This window comes from Felis catus, chromosome E1 (genome assembly GCF_018350175.1).
Source record: "Felis catus isolate Fca126 chromosome E1, F.catus_Fca126_mat1.0, whole genome shotgun sequence".
In the NCBI taxonomy this organism is placed as follows: Eukaryota; Metazoa; Chordata; class Mammalia; order Carnivora; family Felidae; genus Felis; species Felis catus.
The window spans coordinates 37,926,763-37,949,168 of record NC_058381.1 but is presented as its reverse complement, the minus strand read 5'-3'; the positions used below and the strand labels follow the sequence as shown (position 1 = coordinate 37,949,168).

The window sequence follows — 22,406 nt, the reverse complement described above, 5'->3', positions numbered from 1 at the left end:
GCGAGGGAGGGGCAGAGAGAGAGGGGGAGACACAGAATCGGAAGCAGGCTCCAGGCTCTGAGCTGTCAGCACAGAGGCCGACTTGGGGCTCGAACCCACGAACCGTGAGATCATGACCTGAGCCGAAGTCGGACGCTTAGCCGACTGAGCTACCCGGGCGCCCCTTCACTGATGTATCCTAAGCATCTGGGTCAGCATCTGGCACGTAATGGGTGTTCAGTTAATACTCGCCGAATGAATGAATGAATCAGCCGGTGTGTCAATGGATGAATGACCATTGCTGGGAGTAAGGAGTCAGGCCTGTACTGGAGTGTGGTACTGGTGTGTAGGGATGGAGAGACAGGAGGTGTAGAGGGTGAAGTAGAGAGAAGGGAGTGATGGACAGTAGGTAGTCATGGAGGGTGAAGGTGACTCCCAGGTTTCTTCTTCTTTTTTTTTTTTAAGTTTATTTATTTATTTTGAGAGAGAGGGAAAGAGAGAGAGAGAGCAGGGGAGGAGCAGAGAGAGAGAGGGAGAGAGAGAATCCTAAGCAGGCTCTGCACTATTAGCACAGAGCCCGATGTAGGGCTCGAACTCACGAGCCATGAGATCATGACCTGGGCTGAAACCAAGAGTTGGATGCTTAACCGACTGAGCCACCTAGGCGCCCCTAGTTTTCTGGCTTAAACAGCAGGGCTCCTGAAGAAATGAGGAGGAGGGGGAACAGGATCGGGAGAGTTGATGAATTCGGACTGGGGCTTGCCGATTTTGAGGTCGAGCGGACTGTCCCTGAAGAGGGTTGGATGTGCGTGTCACTTTAAAAGTTGTAAAATGCTTTTGAAGCACACGTGATATTCTTCCCACCTCCTCTGCCATATCCTTGATACTCTGAAAAAATATCAGAGATATCTTTGAGCATTGTCAGCAGTAGATGGTAACTGAAGCCCTGGTGTGGGTGAGATCACGCTGGGAGGCTGTGCAGGTGCAGAGAGCAGAAGGCCAAGGCCGGACGCATTTGAGAAGGGGCAGAGGGAGAGAAGCCAGGCAAAGGGCAGGAGAAGTGTCCAGAAATGGAGGAGGACCACAGAGAAAATGGTGTCATAGAAACCAGGGAGGAGAGAGGAAGGAGAGAGGGAATGGCTTGCAGGGCAGGTGTCTCAGAGTGGGGCAGCTGGTCCACGTGGCGGAGGGGATGGCAGCGGATTGCATGAGGAGGGGGAGACAGTGTGAGTCCAGACACCTCCCGAGGGGCTGGGCTGAGAGCTAGACGGAGACACGGCAAGGGGAGAGGCGGGGAGGTCAGGGAGGGCTGGCTGGCAGTTTTCCAGGTCAGTCTCCCGCACGAGGCTTGGGTGGACCAGAGCAGGTGCTCTACTTCCCCCAGAGAGAAGGAAGGAAGTGAAGGATGTCACTGGTGAATGTCTGAGTGTAGGACTTTTCTGCTTGTTAGCATGCATTTTCTCTTTTTTTTTTAGAAGTTATTTTTTTAAAAATTTTTTTAACGTTTATTTATTTTTGAGACAGAGAGAGACAGAGCATGAACAGGGGAGGGGCAGAGAGAGGGAGACACAGAATCTGAAACAGGCTCCAGGCTCTGAGCTGTCAGCGCAGAGCCTGACCCGGGGCTCGAACCCACGGACCGTCAGATCATGACCTGAGCCGGTCGGACGCTTAACCGACCAAGCCACCCAGGCGCCCCGCATTTTCTCTTTTTACAACATTTTTGAGTCCTCTGGGTTTTTTTTCCCCAGTTCTATTGAGATACAATTCATAACTTTGTATTAGTTTCAGGTGCACAACATCATGATTTGATATATGTATATATTGTGCAATGATTACTGCAAGGAGTTTAATTAACATCCATGGTTCTCTATTTTTTTAAATCAACTTTGTATGGAATAATTGACATATAATCAAACGCACGCATCTTAACCGTACAAGTGATGACTTTTGACAAATCTATACAGCCACGTAGCCGCCTCCCCAGTAAAGATATAGAGCATTTCCATCTCCCCAGAAAGTTCCTTCATATCCCATTACATTCCTCCAGACGCAGGCAAACACCGATGTGATTTCTATCACTGTAGATCAGGAGAGATTCATTTTGCTGGTTCTAGAGCTTCATAAAAGTGAAATCTTACAATGTGTACTCTTCTGAATTTGATTTCTCTTACTCTGCGCTGTAATTTTTTTTTTTTTCTGAAACAGGAAGCATAGCCATTGCTGGGTGGGGGGCTCAGGCGGAGAGCAGGAGAGGGAGCCCCTTGGGGCTGGGGGACATCAGCTGGGCAGTATTCCCCAACGGTGGCCCGCAGCAGAAGCAGAGAAAGCAGCTGCGTGGCTTTGGGTTCAGGTAGGAGTCGGTGCTCAGGGCGTCGAGCCTTCTGGGTGCAGTTTACCTTGGCCATGGCAGGGTGCAGGGTGAGGCCCCGCGGCCGGCTGGTGTGAAGATGAGGAAGTCTGGACTCAGAAGGGGACGCGGAAGGCCTTCAGGATGGATGGCGGAGTTGGGCTTGAAAATCCCGGAGTCGTGCCCGACTTCCCACTCTCCACCGTTGGCCTGGCCACTTCTGTCGAAATGTCCCTGGGACCCTTGTCTTTGTTCCCGGGCCCAAGCACCTTGAGCTCGAACCTCTGCTTGTCTAGGCTAAGCCTCTGCTGGGACCCATCCCTCCTCCCTCTTGTGGGGTCTCTTTATTCCTGATCTGCAACCCCTCTCGCATCTACCTCTTTCCTCTCACCCTCCAAATGGGCTCAGGCCACCTCCGTCCCAAAGGCCACTCCCCGGCACTTGTCTCCTGGTCTCTCTGTCTCCCACCCCTGCTCTGCTTTGTGAATCAGGAGACCTGATTTACACCACTCGAGTTGACTCTCCGGCCCTCCTCACCCCTGCCGAAATTGCTCTGCCAGGGGTCGGTCACCAGTCACCACCTGTCGCCAGTGTTTTCTGGAGGTCATCGCCTGGCCAGTGCCCCGCTTTCTGTTTCAGAGGAATGCCCCGCTGGGTGATCTGCCCTAGAACTCTCCATCTCCCCTTCGCTCCCCACCTCCCCCTGCACCAACTGCTTCCCCCACAGCCTCCTCCATCTCCACTGACGGCAACTCAATCTTTCTAGCTCTTCGGGCCCCAAACCTGAATTTCTGATTTTGCTCACGCTCTGCTCTGTCCGCAGATCCTGCCAGCCTCACCTTCACGATGCACACACGAGCCCAACTCCTTATAGGGAGGGGCCCGTAAGGTCTCACAGAGCCTGCTGCCCCAACCCCTCTGGCCCCGTCTCCACCCTTCCCCTCGTTCCTGTGCTGTGGCCACACCAGCTTCCTTGTTGTTTCCCCGTGCACAGCTGGCATGCCCCTGCCTTCTGGTGGGCCACCTTAAAACTGCAACCTGTACCCCTTCTGCCCCACCCCTTATCTTCCTTATACTTTTCCTTTGTCCTTCACCGGCTCATTATCCCTGTGTTTCTGTGTGCGGTTTGTGGCCCCCTCCGATGTAAATGCCACGAAGACGAGGATCTTTTTGGATTTGGTTGCTGTATTCAAGGGCCTAGAACTGTGCCTGACACATACTTGGTGCTCAGTAAACATTTGCTGAAAGAACTGAAGGAATTCTGAGCATCTGTCTTCGTGCCCTGGACACGGAGCTGTGGGCCCAGGATCCAAGTGTCGCCAGTCTGAGGCCCTCATGCTGTGTTCTGGAGGAACCAAGTGGCCAGGACAGAGGCCGGTGGGGGGCCCTCTTGGTGGCTGTGCCCGCGGTGCCCAGGGGGTGCCGTGTCCGATGCCAGTTCCTGCTGAGAGACAGCTGTGCTCTTTGCCTCTTGGCCCCAGGGCTCCAACGCTAGGTGATCCTTCCCATTTCTCTACTTTTCCTAAGAAGCCAGAGTCGGTTTCCCAGACCCCTGGCTGGTTCATCTCAGAATCGTTAAGGCCAGCAGCTCCTTGGTCACCGTCCTGCTTAACCTCTCCACGGCACTGAATCCTCACGACCGCGCTGCACGCCTCACTCTCTCATGTTTCCCAGCCACCTTTGCGGAGGTCCTTTGCCTCTGCCCATCCCACAGGGGTCCTCTTCCCGATGCACATGACTTTCCCTGGCAGAGCGTGTTCACACCTATGGTTTCTACCCTGACCCATGTCCCCGTGAGTTAGTCCTGACTGTTCTCTAATCCAAGACCTCCCCCCACCCCCAACCCCGGGCTCCTCAGACCGCATCCACTTCCGCTTATATTCGGTCCCTGGGAACTGCGACCAAAACTGAAATGACATCTCCTCATCCCTGGGCCCACCCCTCCTCTTGTCCTACTTCAGTTAAGAGCCTCCTCTCTCTCCTGAGAAAGAAACGTGAGGGTCCTTCTCGAGTCTTTCTCTCTCTCCCTCCTCCTGTGAATCAGCCCCCAAGTCTCATAAAACCTGCCTTGTAAGTACCTCTTAAATCAAAGTTTCCCTAAACGCAGCCCCCTTTCAGCCCTAAGCATCCCTGTGGCAACCTCGGCAGGTGCCTCCCAGTGGACTTCTGTTAACCATCTTTCTCCTCACTGTACCTCCCAGTGGCTCTTGGAACCGATCTCTGGGCTACACTTCTGCTGGGCACGGAATGTTCAGGTTCCAGGACCCCACCCTCAGGCGGCTCCCTATCAGAGGGGGCATCCACACTTCTAAGCCCCAGAGGCAGACAGATGCTAGCTGAGAGGACAGACAGCCCATCCACTGGCTTCAGCCTCTGACCCACTCGAGCCAGGAGACAGACTGTAGGGCTCTAGGCTCACTGTCCTCCTGTACCTCCGAACAGAAAACAGGTCTCATCAGAATGAATGTAAGAGTGTCCTTGCTTTGAATGAAATGCCAAAGAAGGATAACTTAAGCTAATTATCGAGTCATGCCGGAAGCCAAATTATAGACATTGTCATGTAATAAACACCATTTCTCAAGAGAGCGGCTTGGAGACATCTGGGCAGCTGGAAGCCTGAGCTCATTATCTTCCCCTCCAACCTGCTCTGTCTCCTCCTACATCCTACCCATGATGTGCGGGAAGCCTCAGCTTCCCCTCCTCCCCACAGCCAGCTGCCTCCCAAGTGCTGCCGATTCTCCCTCAAATACCTGTCCATGCTTGTGGTCACTGCCTTCCATCAGACCTTCACCATCTCTTGCTGCAACCTTGGGTGAGTGATGGGTGACGCCTCCATTTCCCTCATCTGCAAAATAGGATTTTTGTTTTAAACAGAGCGGAAGGTTTCACTTTGATCAAGTACGCCAAACCCTGAGCACACAGTTGAGTTCAGGCTGAGCATTCAGGAAATGCTAGTTCTCCTTCCCTCAGTGCTTCCTCACCCCTTTCCCTTGCCAAGTCTGACCACATGATTTCCTGTGCTTAAAAGTGGTCCTTAATTCCCAATCCTACAGGATAAAATCCAAATTTCTTATCAAGGCAGTCACCCCTTTGAGTTCCTGCCCACAGTCCTCATCACTGTTCAGCCACACTGACCTACTTCATTCGTTTATTAAAAACGTGGTCATCCATGGGGCGCCTGGCCGACTCAGTTGTTAGAGCATGTGACTCTTGACCTTGGGATCCTGAGTTCGAGGCCTCTGTTGGGCATAGAGCTTACTTTAAAAAAGTAGATAAAAAACAAAACAGTCATTCCAAAGTATTATCCCACAGATTATTTGCTGGCCCTAAAGGAAGAAAATGCAACTTCTCAATAAATAAATCGGCTCTCACCAATGGCACCTACCAGTCAGTGTTCTGTTACTAAGGCTGGAACTCAGGCATTGAGGACACAAGACGTCGTGCAATATGAGGGAAGCATTACCCATGAGGTGTTTTTGCTAGTCTAGTCAACCTGAATCTAATCAAGCCTGTAGATCTAATTTCCAGTTTTCAGGAAATACAGGATAAACAACATCACAAGGAAGCAATCAGAGAAATCTAGAAGGTGGGACATGATGTCTGTAATTTACTTAAAATACTTCAGCAATTCAACAACTCAATGGCATGGGGGAAAAAGTTATTCTCGATTTAAATGAGACTTAAGAGACATAACCAATTGCAATGTGTGGACCTTATTTAGATCCTGGTTGGAACAAACCAAATGCAGAAACATTCTGGGAGGACGCTTAGGGAAATTTGAATATGGGCTGGATGTTAGATGATATAAAGGAATTATGGTTAATTTTGTAAGGTGTGAGCATAATATTGTATTAAGAGAACTTCCTATTTAGGGATGAACAGTCATGCAAACCCTAAATCACTTGAAAATATTTCAGCAAAAATGATAAACATGCAAAAATGTTAATAATTCTTAAAAAATTTATTTTTAATATTTATTTTTGAGAGAGAGAGAGAGAGAGAGAGACAGAGACAGAGACAGAGCTTGAGCGGAGGAGAAGCAGAGAGAGAGAAGGAGACACAGAATCCAAAGCAGGCTCCAGACTCTGAGCTGTCAGCACAGAGCCCAACACGGGGCTCGAACCCACAAACTGTGAGATCATGACCTGAGCCAAAGTCGGATGCTTAACCGACTGAGCCACCCAGGCGCCCCCCCCCCAAATGTTAATAATTCTTTATATAACTACCCATCTAGGTAATGGGTGCATAGGGGTTTATTTATTCTCGCCTTTCTAGGTGTTCAGATGTGCGTAATAAAAAAGATTTTTAGAACGTATTTGAGTGCCAACCACATGCCAATCACCGGGCTGAGGAAAAAATCTAATGTGCTTCTTGTCTACGTGAAACAGAGTGTGGTAGGAGAGAGGTGAATAATCAGTTAATGACACTAATAAATAGTGACAACGGATGAACATGCCTTGAAGGAAGGTGCACAGGTTTCGAGGGGGGATAAAGTTGGAAGGAAGCTGACCTGGCCACCGTCCGGAGGAGTGGGGGGAGAAGTTTTCTCCAAGGAAGGAATGCTTCGTCGAAGCTCTGAATAGGAGCAGGCGTTGGCCAGGTACAGGCGAAGGGAGGTGGGGGGGAAAGTTTGCAGTTGGAAGGAACAGGATGTGCTAAGGGAGGGAGCGGAGGGAGCTCGTCGTTTAGACACTAGAGGAGACCTGGGTGGCTGAAGGGAGAGAGGATGGCACAGGGGAGGTGGGAGGGGGTAGGGGAGGGAACCCAGCCCCTCTGCCCAGGAGGACCTGTGGGTAGGGTTGTCAGTCTTAGGTAACCCTGCCTGTGAGCCGAATTAATGATTTCACTCTGCATCCGGAAAGCAATGGGAAGCCATTAAAAGGTTTTGGCGGGGGGGTGGAGGGGGAGACACAACCCGACTTGTGGCTTAGAAAGATGACTGGTAGCTATGCAGAGGGCATGGCAGGATGTGGGGGTACTGCCGGGGCGGGGGGAGCGGAGGTGGGCAGAAACAGACACGGCCACCTGATTTGCAGGAGGCGTTAGCTTGGAGGGCACTTGGGTTTCTGGCTATGGAAACCTTCCGGGACAGGTTTCCCTGGAAGTGGCACACGGGGCAGAGGAGGCGGGTTGGTGCTGGTCTGGGACAGGCTGATTTTGCTGGGCTACCGAAATGCGTGAGGTAGAGGCTGGGCGGGCAGTGGCGTGTCTCGGTCAGAGCTGAGAGGAGAGGTGTCCGCGAAGCGCTCCCAGCTGGACGGATGCTAACTGTGCAGTGCGCACAGAAGGTCCAGAGAAAGAAGAGAGAAACTCCGGACAGAGCCTCGAGGACCCCCGACCCTTGGGCTGAGGAGGGGAGAATGAGCCTGCGCTCGCACCACAGCGGGGAGCAGCCAGCGAGGCAGGTGGACGCCCAGGAAAGCGGTGCCCAGGAGGTGGAGGACTCGACGGTTCCTAGAAAGAGGAAGTGGCCGGTCATGTGGGATGCTGTTGAGAGGTCAAGACAAGAGGGCTGACAAGAGCCTGCCAGTTTTGATGAGAAGGAGGCCACCGGGACCTCAGCAAGAGCTATTTCGGTGGCGGGTGGGGGTGGCAGCAGATGGAAGTGGGTTGAGGAGTAAGTGGGAAGTGAGAAAAGGAAGACAGTGTGTAGACAGCTCTTCGGGGAATTTGACTGTGAAGGGGAGGAGAGAGGGATGGAGACCAGAGCCTATGGGGTCAAGGGAAGATCTGGCTCTTGAATGGGAGGGACAGGCTGATGGAGTTGGCTGTGTGAGAGAGATGAGGGATGGCCTGGAGGGCGGATGTGGCGGGACCAACGCCAGGGCGCCCCCTCTACTTAACGGGAGAGAGGTGCTGATGGCAAGCGCCTGTCTTTATGGCAAGCGCCTGTCTCTGTTCCTTGCCCATACTGTTTCCTCAGCTGGAATTCTCTCATGCTTCCTTTGGTATTCCCATTCATCCTTTAGAACCTAAGTGGGAGGTCCCCTTCTCTGAAAAGACTTCCCTTCTGTAGGGTTGCCCTGACTTTCCTGTTCCAAGGACCATGGTCACCCCTCCATTGCACCTTCTCAAAGCAGCCCATCGTGTCCACCTCGTCTACCAGCTGCATCCCCATGACCTCTGAGTACCCAGAGCCTGGTCTGGGGCTTGCCGCAAGGAGGGGAGAGCGCTCAGTGACTGTGGGGTGAAGAGATGAATGAACTCGCTACAGGCCTGTGGAGGAAATACAGCAGGAGGAGGGCAAGCCTGGAATAATTCCTAGGGAGACGTGGAGCAGGGGTGGGAAAAGGGAAGAGACAGAAGGGGGAAAGGCTAGACTGTTGCTGAGAACATTGCCATTCATCAAGGGCTTCTATGGACCAGGCATTAAACTTATGGGTTTCTTATTTACTCCTCACAGTGTCCCCAGGAAGAGTATTGTCTGCTGGTATATTCCCTGGCTTCCCCCAGTTTCCTAGACTGTAAGCTCTATGGGGTGGTGGCGGGGGGGGGGGGTTGTCTGTCTTGCTCGCCACTGAGCCTCCAACGCTAGACGGGCACGCAGATAGGGTTGCCAGGTGGAACACAGGATGTTCAGTTAAGTCTGAATTACAGAGAAGCAAGCATTTTTCTAGTCTAAGTATGTTCTGTAATTTGTGCTACATTTGACAATCCTGTACACAGCAAATATTGGTGAATAAACCTTGCTTGGCTGAATGACGCAATGGGGATGCAATCAGTAAATTCCAGACCGTGGGAACTATAATTTAAAAAAAAAAAAGTTTTTTTTTTTAATTTTTGAGAGAGAGCACCAGCGGGGGAGGGGCAGAGAAAGAGGGGCACAGAAGATCCAAATCCGGCTCGGCTCTGACAGCAGTGAGTCTGATGTGGGGCTTGAACTCATGACCCTGAGATCAAGAGGCACAGGCTTTACCTACGGAGCCAGCCCTGCACCTCCAGACTGTGGTGATTCTAGTTTCAATAAATTGCAAGGAGAAAATAAAAAAGAGTTAAAGGAGGAATTTATGACTTAAAAGAGAGTTAAGAGACGTATCATCGACTTGAAATCCTTCTTTGGATCCTAATTCAAGTAAACCAAAGTGTAAAGAAAAAAATATTGTAAGATAATGAGAAATTTGAACATTGGCTGGCTATGTGATGTTAAAGGATGACCATTAACTCTTCTTAGGTTTGATAAGAGTGTTGGGGTTATGTTTGTTTCGAATGAATCATTATGTTGTGGAAATATGTATTGAAATATTTGGGAATGACATGGTATGATGTCTGGGATTTGCTCTAAGATAACATGGAATATGTTCTATACCTTAATTGTGGTGGTTACATTCATTCATGAAAACTATTTGAACTGTACACTTAACATGTACATTTATCGTATATGAGTCATCCCTCAGTAAAGTTGGGTTTTTTTTTGTTTTTTTTTTTTTGTTAACATTTATTTATTTTTGAGACAGAGAGAGACAGAGCATGAATGGGGGGAGGGCCAGAGAGAGAGGGAGACACAGAATCTGAAGCAGGCTCCAGGCTCTGAGCTGTCAGCACAGAGCCTGATGCGGGGCTCGAACTCACGGACCGTGAGATCGTGACCTGAGCGAAGTCGGACGCTCAACCGACTGAGCCACCCAGGCGCCCCTAAAGTTGGTTTTATTAAAAATTGGAGTAGGGGAGGAAGTGGGTGGGGGTAAGCCTGAAACAAGATCGGCTATTGGCTGATAAGTGTTAAGGCTGGGTGTGGCGTACACAGAGGTTTGTTATACTTTTCTGTTTACTTTTGTATGGGTTTGAAAATTTCCATAATAAAGCACTTTTTCAATGGCATGAAAGGAGATGCTATTTCTATTTTGCAGATGAAGAAACTAAAGCAGAGGTTAAGTAACTTGGTCCCGAATTACACAGCTGGTAAAATGATGAGTCGGGGATATGGACAGACCATCTGAGTCCAGAACTTAAGCCATTAATCATGGGTACAGATTTCCAGAGGGGGTAGATCAAAGTGTGCTTTTGGCTAGGGGGACGCAGCCCTGCTGGGTGGGAACAGAGTCTGACTTAGGGAATTCTGGAAGTAAGAAGGGCAAAAATGGTGGTGGCTACGTTGCAGTGGGTCAAGAAATAGTTTCCCTCTTAGATTCATTGTCATGGGGGTAGACTTATGGTTAGGAGTGTGGTCTTGGGACCCAGCTGCCTGGGTTTGGGTCCTGGCTCTCACACCTGATAGCAGTGTAACCTTGGGAAAGTCACTTAAAATCTCCATCCCTGGGACCCTGGGTGGCTCAGTCGGTTAAGCGTCTGACTCTTGATTTTGGCTCAGGTCATGACCTCATGGTTTGTGAGCCTGAACCCTGCTTCAGGCTCTGCGCCGACAGCATGGAGCTTGCTTGGGACCCTCTTTCACCCCCTCTCTCTGCCCCTCTCCTGCTTGCTCTCTCTCTCTCTCTCTCTCAAAATAAATAAACTTAAAAAAAACTTCTTTCCTTACTTATAACATGAATGTTAACAGCAATATAAAATGGTGTAGCCAGTTTGGAAAACAGCTTGGCAGTTTCTGAAAAAGTTAATATAATTTGGGGCACCTGGGTGGCTCAGTCGGTTGAGCGACCGACTTCGGCTCAGGTCATGATCTCATGGTTCGTGGGTTCGAGCCCCGCATCGGGCTCTGTGCTGACAGCTCAGAGCCTGGAGCCTGCTTCGGATTCTGTGTCTCCCTCTCTCTCTGCCCCTCCCCCACTCATGCTCTGTCTCTCTCTGTCTCAGAAATAAATAAACATTAAGAAAAAAAATTTTTTTAAGTTTATATAATTTACCGTATATTGTGGCAATCCCACTCTTAACACAAAAACATATGTCCACACGAAGACTTGTATGCCGATGTCCACAACAGTATTATTCATAATAACCGAGAAGTGGAAACAACCCAAATGTGATTGGGTAAACAAAACGTGCTATGTCCTTACCATGGGATACTACTCAGCGATACAAAGGAACATACGTACTATGGCACGGATAGACCTCCAAAACATTACACTTTTGTGAAGAAGTCAGATGCAAAGACCACATAGGGTGTGATTCCATTTCTACGAAATGTCCAGGAAAGTATCTATAGAGACAGAAAGTAGATTAGTCACTCAGGGCTGGGGGTGGGAATGGGGAGTTACTGCAAGTCGAGATGAGGGATTTCTTAGGAAATGTTCTAAAATTGGACTGTGGTGGTGGTGGTGTAACTCTATACATTTAATAACAATCACGGACTTGGATACTTAAAATGGGTTATGTATGGTACGTAAAAATAAAAAATAGTGCCTATCTCATAGAATTGTTAGGGGGATTACATAACCTAAAGTTCCTAGACAGAGACTGGAATGCAGTCAGTGCTGTCGAAGTTCTTATTATTGGGCTGGACCTCTGGGGCCAGTTCTCTGCTGTGCCTCCTTCCAGGGAAAGGGCCATTGGGCAGGTATTACTCCCAAATCCTTGAATAAAGGCCTTCGGGTGAAATCCAGATGGGTCACGGAAGGGGAAGGGTCTCCCCAGCTCTCTCCCAGGTCTCCCCAGGCCCTTCCTATCTCTCGTTCTGGAGGTGTCAGGTGGAGCCCAGCATCCAGACCTTTCCCTCTTTTTCTGCCATGGGAAGGAGGGGCTCCAGAGAAGAGTGTTGCCTCCTTCTCTGGCCGGCGGAGGATGGGGTCAAGTGCCCTCTACCGTCGGCCATGGGAATTGCAACAGCTGGGCCAGCCCGCTCACATCGTGTTTTCACTCTCCTGACGCTTGTGAAGAAGCTACTGTTGTCCCCTTTTCACTGACAGGGACACTGGTACTCAGAGTGTCTAGGTGACCTGCCCAGGGTGGCCCAGCAGGCACCCCCCCCTCCCAGAAGTCCAAACCTTCTGAAAATGGACGCTTGATGACTCCGGGTCCTTTCAGCTGGAGAGTTAACTCACACTAACCCCTACTGTTTGTAAAGTTCCTCCATGCCCACAATGAACTTTCCCATCCGGGCTGTATTCTGGGGTGCCTGATTCAAGGAAGGGGAAGAAGGAAAAGTGGAGGTGGAGGGAATTCCTTCTCCAGGGAAGTAGTCCTAACAGTAATGATCCCCAATAAAGCCCCTAAACCCAGATCTGGAGCACCGAAGGCTTTTGGAGTGGGAGAAAGAGGAGGCCATTGTTCTGCATTGTTATGTAAGATGCATTCACTTATTCATACTGAAAAGTCTCTTGAGCGTTCTCTCCTTAAGTCAACACCGCACTAGGCACAGGAATGCAAATACGAATGAGACTGTAGGGGATAAAAGGAGTTTCCCAGTTCAGTTTCCTGCAGGGGGGGCCCAAGCTCCCTTCCCAGGCATCTCAGTGGCAAAGAGGTTGGAGTACAGTCAGGTTGAAGCAGATGCCCTCTGCCCCACAAGCAAAATAAATATGTTACTGCTGTTTCAGGGTAAGAGTTCTCAACATTGTCCCCCGGAAGAGACAGCTGTGAAGATAATCATTCTTCCAGAAGTTTCCTCCTGTGTGTGTGTGTGTGTGTGTGTGTGTGTGGTGCGGGGGGGGGGGGCGGAGGGGAATGAATGGCCGAGGGTGGGGAGGGGAGCCAAGGCTTTTGGAGCACTCAGGAGCCCTGGAGTCTAGACCTGGCGGGACCCCAGGATCTCCCCTCACGACAACTGCCCTGAAGACTTCTTCAGAAGATGCTAGGGGGTGACTGTTTGTAGCAATAGAACACCATACCCCCTAATTCCTCAAACCCTGGCTCCTCAAGGCCTTTATCTGTGGTCTCTGCAGAAGGGAGATGGGGAAGGCAGACCTTCCTGATCTCTTTCTACTCAAATGTTATTTGATGACATGTAGAAAACCAATTCTTCTGTTGTTACTGCCAGAGGGGCCAGGATGCATCATTTGCAACCCTCAGAAACCCTCTCTTACCCTGGCCCCAGAATGAGATATTCTCTCTGTGACACCCTCCCCCACTTCCACATTGTTACTCTAAGCTATCATACCATTCTCTCTTTATGTTTCTGGGGGTGGGAAGCAGCCATATTCTGATAACCTGATTTTTATCAAGAAATATTCCAGGGATTCATTCATTCACTTACAAATATTTATTGAGCACCTATCATGTCTGGGCACTGTTTTAAGCAGTGGGGATGCAGTGGTGATTAAGACAAACTTCTCATCAGCTCATTTCCAGACTAATGAGAAATAGACAATGAAGAATAAATACATTCGCAGACTTTTATATAATAGCTGTACAGAAACTAAAGAAAGTTAAGGGGATGGAATGTGCTGTGGGGAGGTGGTCCTACATTTTTGGGGGAGGGGGAAGGAATTCACTTTTTTTTTTTTTTTTTTTTTTGCTTCATTCTTCTTGGGAGTGATAAGAATGAAGGTCTGGGTGTCCCCTCCTCTGGACTCCTCAGCCCATTTTTTTTTCAACGTTTATTTACTTTTTTGGGGACAGAGAGAGACAGAGCATGAACGGGGGAGGGGCAGAGAGAGAGGGAGACACAGAATCAGAAACAGGCTCCAGGCTCCGAGCCATCAGCCCAGAGCCTGACGCGGGGCTCGAACTCACGGACCGCGAGATCGTGACCTGGCTGAAGCCGGACGCCCAACCGACTGCGCCACCCAGGCGCCCCTTCTCAGCCCATTTTGACAGCTCAAGCTTCAGAGGGCAGAGTCTTGGTATTGGAGGGGGCCGCAGAGCCAGCCCCTCAGAGTTCAATCAAGGGATCATTAGGAACGGCATTAGAGAAACGGAAACAAATCTATTTATCTTCTTCCGTGGGTATAGTAATATCTACCCCCCGCCCCTCTCTGAATTTACCTTTTCCTTTCCTCATCTTGCACACACCGAATTCCTAACTAGTTTTCAACACTTTCTGAGCCCAGCGTGTGCCAGGCACTGCCCTAGGGGACCAGCACAGAGGTAGGAAACATTCTCTGCCCGCCGTAGTCCTGCTGTCCAAAGCTTGTAAACAGCCATTGTCTAATTTCACCTTTTCCCTCAACCCTGTTTTTGTGATTCATCTATGTTGATTCACGGAGCCCCAAGCGGGTAGATACGAATATTCCCATTTCGCAGATGCGAAAACCGTGACCGCTAAGGGAAAAAACGAATAGCTTTGCGACGGCTAAATAGCGGGACGCCACCGGGCCACGTGCAGCGGCGCGTTTAGCCCCTCGCGATCCCACCCGCACACGCTCCTTCCTTCCCTCCCTCCCTCCCAGCCGCCGCCGCGCCGGGTCCACGTGTGTGTGTCTGTGTGCGGAATGGGGACGGGGGCGGTGCCGCCGGAGGGGTGGGGTCCGGGCTTAACGTCACAGGCGGTGCCGTCCAATCAGCGGCGGGCTCGCGGCCCCGGCGCTGGTATTGGGGCAGCGAGGGGGCAGTTCTCTATAACGCGGTCTCCGGGAGCCAGCGGGGAAGAAAGAAGCCGAGCGGGCGGAAGGCGCCCTCCCCGCCGCCTGGGCCCGGGCACCGGGTGCCGGGCCCGGGGTCCTTCCCGCCTCCCGCGGCCGCCGGCCGCTTTGTTTCCCCAGCCTCTGCGCTCTGGGCTACTCAAGAGGGGCTCCCGCCGGGGCTGCGCGGGGAACGCGGCGGCGGCAGGAAGGGCGGCCGACCGGGCCGGGACTCGCAGGGACCCAGGAGTCCGGCCGCCGGGAGGGCCGCGTGACGAGATCGAGGAGGGAGCCAGAGCCCCGCGGCCCAGGGTTGCGGGCCGGGGGCGCCCGTGAGCAGAGACCTCCCCGTCGAGGGGGGGCGATGTTCCCCTCGCCCGTGGGCTCTTCGGGCAGCCAGGGCACACCGCCGCTGGGACCAGGGCCCCCGCAGTGGGCACCCCCCCGGGCGGTTCCATGGAGACTCTGTGCCCCGCTCCCCGCCTCGCAGTGCCGGCGTCCCCGCGAGGGTCGCCTTGCTCCCCGACACCCCGGAAGCCGCGTCGGGGGACACAGGAGTTCTCTCCACTGTGCCTGCGTGCCCTTGCCTTCTGCGCCCTTGCCAAACCTCGAGCGTCCTCTCTGGGCCTGGGGCCTGGGGAGTTGGCGCCGCGGGCCCCGGTGCTGGTGGGCCCTCGCGCCCCGCTGTGCACCGGCGGCTGGGCCCCGGATGGCCTGAAGCACCTCGCGGGACAAGCCGGGCGGTCCGGTGATCCGAACTCCCCGGCCGGTCAGGATGCCGAAGCCGCAGTGTGCTGGAGCCGTGGCGAGGAGGAAGAGGGCGGAGGCAGTTTCCCGCACTTCAGCTCCCGCTCCGGCGTACCTCCCGGCCGCTGCCCGGCGCCTCGGCGCCCTCGGGAATCTCCGACCAGCTCCGCCTCGGCTCCGCCTCGGCCAGCCTCGGGTCTCGACTCCCAGCCTGGCCCCGCCGCCAGCCCCCATCAGGAGCCCAGTTCCCGGCCTCCGCCGCCACCTGCGGGCCTCTCTACCGAGTCTGCGGGTCCCGGGGCTGCGCCGGAGCCGCCCGCACCGGGACAGACGGCCGCAGTCGATGGAAACCCCCCGCAGGCCGCCCCCGAGGCACCAGCCGCTAGCCCCTCGACGGCCAGCGGAGCTTCGGCCGCGCCCGGCGATCTCCGCCAGGAACATTTCGATCGTCTGATCCGCCGGTCGAAACTTTGGTGTTACGCGAAGGGCTTCGCCCTCGACACTCCGAGTTTGCGCCGGGGGCCCGAGCGGCCGCCAGCAAAAGGGGCCGCCCGGGGAGCCGCCAAGAAACGCCGGCGACCGCCACCCCCCCATCGCAGCACGCAGCCCCGCCGCCCTGCACCGACGCTCCCCACGACGAGCACCTTCAGCCTCCTCGACTCCTTCCCCTGCCCCCCGGCCCTGGTGGTAGGGGAGGACGGAGACTTAGGGCCGGCATCCTCGCTTCGCCTCCAGGGAGACTCTAAGCCCCCGCCTGCCCACCCACTGTGGAGGTGGCAGATAGGGGGTCCTGCTGTCCCTGAGCCCCCAGGCCTTAAATTCTGGGGGATCAACTTGGAGGAACTCTGAGCAGAGACCTCTCCTACCAATGGGGAAAAAAGTTGGGGCCACGGCCAAACTTTGGGCTCGAGGACGGGGCCTCGTGTGTCGCATTTGCCTGTTCCCTTTACGTTTTAAGGGCTGCGGTCAGAGGGACCTCAAATGACAGTGATCTTCAAGCACCTAGCTGTTTGGGGTGACACCCCCTCCCCCTCATCCTTTGGAGTCGAACCAAGGGCTGGAGTCAGGAGAAGGCTTAACGGAAAAAGGCTTAATGACATAGATTCCAATCCCTCCCCTCTTCCATCTCGGATCTCTGGGGGCAGGGCCTTCACCCCAGGGGGAGCAAAGGAGGCTACCGCTCAAAGACAAGGAAAAAAAAAAAGAGGGAGAGAGACCTTGGTGATGGACAAACCGGTTGTTTCTGTGGGCGAGCCTGGGGATGAGGGGGCTGTGGTGGGGGTGGGGAGGTGATTGGCAGCTCCCTGGGGGCATCCCCCACCCCCACCATCCAGGCCTTTAACCCTTCACTCCCCTCAGGCATTCCCCCCCGCGCTCCCAGCATCACTGGAACCTTCCTAGAGGGGGCAGCTCGGGCAGGGGGAAGATCACCCCCTCCCAGTTCTTTTCCTAAGCCCTCTCCCCGCCCTCCCTCCCCCCAAGGCAGGTGACTTCTAATTGGCGAGATCTTCAGTCTCAGCCACCAACCTTTCCCTTTTGTCCAGTTTTGGAGTTTCTTCAATTTTTCCTGTTTGTTTTCAGTTTGTAAGGTCTGATGGGTGAAAGAGGACCTTCTCCCTGGATCCATCAACCCCCTCCCCCAGTTTGCTTCTCCAATTAGGAGGGGACCTCCTCCCCCTCCAAAAGCACAGACTTTGCCTGGGGAAAGGGCCAGAGACTGTCCCAGGGAAAGTAATGGAAGGTGGAAGAAATCAATAAAATCAGACCAAACCAGTTGCCTTTCGAGGTCCTCTCCACCGATTTATGGATGGGAGGGGATGGAGGTAGAGGGCAGGCCTGGGTCCATTTTCGGACACCCAAACTCAGGCCCCTCAAAGGCTAGAGATGAGACAAGCGGCTCTTTGTAGAGGGGTAAGTTAAAGAGCTCTTGACCTAACCTCAAGGGTCTGGCCAGGCTTGAAGGGGCAAAGTTTGGGTTTGAATGGGAACTGGGCTGAGCCATCATCAGCTTTCTCCCCTAACTTCAGGCATTTCAGGAGTTGTCAGGGACCTGATGGATCCGATGGGGGCAGGGCCAGGGGATTAGTTTTGAGGTCAGAGGTTCTGTTTTCCAGGGGGGAGGGGAGAGGTAGGCCTGGACCACGCCCAGTGGCTGGGACGACCCCCTAGAGCCAGAGAGGGGGGTGAAATCGCTTTCTCCTCTGCCCAGGTGAGGTCGGGGAGGCGAGCTCTTAGGGAGACTCCCCAAGTTTGGGTGTGACGGGAACCTGGGGGTGGTGGATCTGCCCGACAAGTGAGGAACCCAGTGACCCTTCTGCCCACACTAGTGAATAGCCACCCCTTTCCCCCCAAAACGGGGGCGAGGGAGGAACAGTTCCCACATACGATACTGGGGAAGGACTTGTCTCCTTTTCTGTGAAAATGCTTTGTAAAAAGTTGTTATTGTTTGCATAGAGCAGATTCTTGAGAAAAACTGTTTTGGGCCACAAAAGTTTTGTTTGTTTTAAAAGCTGTCTCTTAATTTTTTCTCCCCCCCCCCCCCGCCCATGGGGGTGAAGGTGGGGGTGGGGTGGGTGGGCGTGGGGTGGGCTTTGCTCTCTTTCTCCTCAACATCTGGCCTTTATGAACCCTGCTGACCTCCCCTCCCCCCTCCAGCTGTGTTGTGGGGAGGCGGGGGGAGGGTGGGGAGAGTGCCTTCCACTCCTGGGCTACAGGGGTATCCGTCTTATTTTGCCCCCCCCCCCCGAGAATGGGGAAGGAAGCCGTGAGGAGTGGGGAAAGAGTCGCTGTGAAGAGGGGGTCATGTGTGCAAAGAGAAATCCAGAAAGGCAGACCCCCCCCCCCCCCCGGTTTTAAAAAAGCTCTCTGCTTTTAGTAATTGTGGTCCGGGTCAGCTTTGACCCTTTTCAACCAGCCTGGGCAGGAGGGTGTGAGCTCTGGGCCAAGAGTCCTTTTCGGACTCCACTTCCCTGAGCAGTGGCATGCGATGCAGTTAATTTGTCTTCCCTCCTCCCTCCTCAAATGAAAGCATCAAACATTAAACGTTAGCCTGGAAGGAGTCCGGGGCGGTGAGTTGAAAAACACACCTTTTGGCCAGACCTGGAACTCCCCTCACTTGCCGAATGGTTTAATTTGGAGAAACTCAGGGCTAGAAGCCTCTCCAGAAGCTTTCTAGTCATTTTGCAGAATAGAGAACTGCATTCGTTTCCTGTGGCTGCTGTAACAAATTACCACAAACGCGGTGCCTTCAAACAACAGAAATCTTTTTCCCTTCTAGTTCTGGAGGCCAGAAGTCCGAAATTAAGGTGTTGGTAGGGCCGCGCGCGCGCTCTCCAAAGCTCTAGGGGAGAACCCCTTCCCTGCCTCTCCCAGCTCCTGGAGGCCCCACCGTGTTCGCTGCGGGACCGTCTGCACGTGGCCCTCCCCTCTTCTGTCTCTTATAAGGACACCTACTGGGTTCCGGGCCCACCCGGATAATCCGGCATGACTTCATCTTGACAATGTTCATTTAGCTACATCTGCAAAGACCCTGGTTCCAAATAAGGCCGAATTCACAGGGTCCAGAGGGAGGGGAGTTAGGACACAGATCTTGTTGGGTGCCACCATTCAGCCCACTGCAGAAACCGAGTCCCTGTCAGGAGAAACTTGCCCAGACTTTCTGGGGGAAGGAAGCCTGTGCTGCAGTGTGTGTGTGTGTGTGTGTGGGGGGTTGGTTCTGGGGTACTGCCCCTCTGGATGGGGGGAGGGGGCTGCACATCTCCCTGAATTGGAGCAGCTTGGGGGAAAGGGTCAAGTTGGACTCCTTACTTTTTCCAGACTGCTCTCATGGATGCTAGGACTCCCCCTCCCCCAACACTCATTGAGCCGGGAGGGGAGCTCAGTCTCCCCAAGAGGGTCCCGGGGGGCTCTCCCTTCCGTGTTTCCTCAGTCTCCAGAGCCTCCGCCGCCCCAGCCCCTGCTCCCAGATTGTCGGTGTGGGTGTGCGTCCTTTCTTCTACCTCTCCCCATCCAGGCTTCGCATCCTCTGTGGCTCAGCCAGTGATCACGGCGTGTTTGGCGGGATCAAGGCTCTTAGCTTCTGCCTGGATCTCTCTTACTGGGTTTTCTCTTTTCCTTTAGTTTCAGAGGGTCTCTCTCCGTGGGTCCCTATCTCTCCACAGCTCTGGGGCCAGTTGTCTGCCCCATCATCAGGACCAACTGCACGCCCCCGAAAGAAAGTGAGTACCTCCTTAAATCTTATTCCCAAGCGCCTCGCCTGCCTCACCCTAGTCCAGCCTGTTCGCCAACACCTCCCTCCTCCTGGGAGCCGCCCCCGCACCCTCTGCTTCTTGCCTCTTAAATCTTTGCGACTTGACTTCTCCCTGAAATGGCTTTTTCCAGGGTCACTCATGACATCCCACCCCCAAACACAAGTCCAGTGGTCGCCTCCCGGCCATCCTGACCCCTGTATCTCTCCGTGACCCCGCTGGATGCTCACCAGTGCTCTGGTTCTCCCCTGTAAGAAGTCCCTCCTCCGTTTTCGGTGCTTCCTCTTCCTCTGACCTCAGGAAGCTTTAACACACAGGGAGCCCAGTGATGTCCAGGTGGTGTCTGCTCTCCGCCCCCAAGGCTCCCCACGATTCCCTTTGTGTCTCTCTCTGAAGTCTTCATCCTGCCCTTGCATGGGTAAGTGAGTCAAAATTACTGTCCCCGCCTCCTCTCCCTCCAGCTCTACCCCTCTCCTGAGCTTTGGTCTCCTATCTCTGAGTGGTTACTGTCAACTCATACTTTCCCTATTGAGGACCAAGCTTCTTGTCATCGTCCCCTGCCCACCTTAGTCCCCGCCCCCTCCCCCATCAAGCCCACGTTCTGGTTAGAGCTCTGCCTTTCCTTCTCAAGACTCAGCCCCTTGAATTCTCACCCTCTGCCTCTCATTTGACTCACTGCTGTCTATTTCCAAACCTCTGTCTCCTGGCCTCTTCAGTAGTTCTTTGTATCCTCTCCAGGAGGGTGCAGCGCCCACAGTGTCTAGCCTGGACCGTTGCAGTAGCCACCTAACTAGTTTCTGTATCTCTGGTTTTCCTCTGATCCCCTCTGATCCCATTACTTTCACATTCAGCAGGTTCCCTGATTTTATTAAATGCAACCCCCTCGGCCCGTCATTTGGGGCCTTCTATGATTTGACCCTAACTCGCGTGGCTCTGTTTCCTCACTTTATACACCACGTGGTCCATCACATTGGATCGCCTTTCCTTCCCCAGCCACCCTCCCTTTTCTCTACCTTCATTCTCCAAGGCCCATGCGAAATGCCGTCTCTCCCCCAGAGTCTTCTCTGATTCCCCCAGCTGAATGTCATCCGTGGCACTTTTGGACCCTCTTCACTCTTTTCTGTCTGGGGCAGGAACGGTGGAGTGGGGTGGGAGAATGTGGGCTTTGGAGCCAAGCACTCCCGTTCCCCCTTTCCAAGGAGAACCTGGGAGGCCACCGGGAGGAATCCCCTTTCTGACCTAAGCTTTCATTTCATTGCTCTGGCCTTAACTGAGTGTTATGAACGCTAAGTGGCCCCTTCAAAGTCACTCCTGTAATTGTAGAAACTTCCCAGGAAGACACGAGTGTGCCAACGCCCCCTACCTAGTGTGTTTATTTTTTAATTAAAGGTAAAAAAATTGAGGTTATTGACGACAAGGTTATGATTGTGATTTTTTTCTTCATCTTTCTACAGTCATCTTGTTTCTCTTGCTTCATCTGTGTCCTGTACACAGCAGGCACTTAATCAATACTTGTCCAATGCAGAGTGTACATTTTAAAAAGGCTTATTTATATTTAAAGGGCTGGACTGCAGCTTGGGGAGTGGCACTTGGCCAGGATGCAGTTCCAGAGGCTTCCACTAGATGCTGCTGTCTGCTAGCACCAGAGGCTGGAGAGGGTGGGTGGGGAAGGCGGTAAGTCTTCTAAGCTATTGAACACCTACCTCTCCGGGCTGGGGCCTGGGGAGAGGGATGTGTAGGACAAGATCTCTGCATTCGAGGAACTGCGGTGCTTTGCAGGTGTCCTTGCTTTCATAACAATCGATGGGTATTCTTATCTCTGTTAAATAGATGAGGAAATGGAGGCTCAGAGAGGTTAATCGATTTGCCTGAGGTCACACAGCCAGTGGAAGAGCAGTTTAATTCTGGGCCCTCTGACTGGGTTTTCCCCTAATAGCGGGCGTCATAGCAAACACTTACATGGCACTTGCGTGGAGGCAGGTGCTGTTCTCAGTGCTTTATGCTTAGCTACTCATCTAATCCTCAGGACGGTAAGAGGTAGGTACTATCAGTATCCCCATTTGGCAGTTGAGGAAACTGAGCTACAGAGAGGTCGGGCCTCTCTGAATTGTGCTGATGGAGTCTGTGCCCGTAATGACCACACTGCTGCCATGTTTTACTACCCCAGCAGCGACCAGTTACAGACCAGAGGGAGCCTCCCGCCAATACCTGGGGGTCACAGAACTCTGTGCCAGAGACACAAAGACACAGAACCTGACCCTGAGGGGCCTTAAGCTGCATGGAAGAAGCAGGACATGCAGCCTCCTCCTTAGGGTGTGGGCTCTCCACAGACATGCTGGGCTACTCTAGCTGAGTGGTTTACCCTTTCTGGGCATGGGGAGAGGGATGTGTGATATCACCACCTAAAACCAGAGGACTCTGTAGCAAGAAGTGACTCTCAGACACCAGAGGTTTTTGTTATCCGTGATAATCAATTGCAAAATTATAGCACTTAAAAAAAAAATAGAGATGGGGGTGCGTCAGCATCCGACTCTTGATTTCAGCCCAGGTCATGATCTCCCGGTTCATGGGTTCGAACCCCGTGTCAGGCTGTGCTGACAGCTCGGAGCTTGGAGCCTGCTTTGGATTCTGTGTCTCCCTCTCTCTCCGCCCCTCCCCTCCTTGCGCTCTGTCTCACTCTAAGAAAAATAA

At 53.0% G+C, this 22,406-nt stretch overlaps 1 protein-coding gene and 1 long non-coding RNA gene across 4 annotated transcripts; one reads left to right on the top strand and one right to left on the bottom strand.

Annotated features, from left to right (window-relative positions):
• Window positions 1-1,840: 1,840 nt before the first annotated feature.
• On the bottom strand, window positions 1,841-20,110 carry LOC109494354. Of its 3 annotated transcripts, none has more exons than XR_002149174.3 (3): window positions 19,946-20,110; window positions 11,320-11,423; window positions 1,841-5,174 (listed from the first exon to the last, which is right to left on the bottom strand). It is a non-coding gene; the product is annotated as an uncharacterized LOC109494354 (long non-coding RNA). The 3 variants fall into 3 exon arrangements; XR_006589532.1 differs by lacking the exon at window positions 19,946-20,110 and adding an exon at window positions 14,147-14,519; XR_006589533.1 differs by lacking the exons at window positions 11,320-11,423; window positions 19,946-20,110 and adding an exon at window positions 5,465-6,329.
• Window positions 14,655-17,243, top strand: EPOP (elongin BC and polycomb repressive complex 2 associated protein). The gene has a single exon (XM_011289216.4). It carries the CDS (start codon window positions 15,178-15,180, stop codon window positions 16,315-16,317), a length of 1,140 nt encoding a protein of 379 aa, XP_011287518.1. The 5' UTR covers window positions 14,655-15,177; the 3' UTR covers window positions 16,318-17,243.
• Window positions 20,111-22,406: the final 2,296 nt, after the last annotated feature.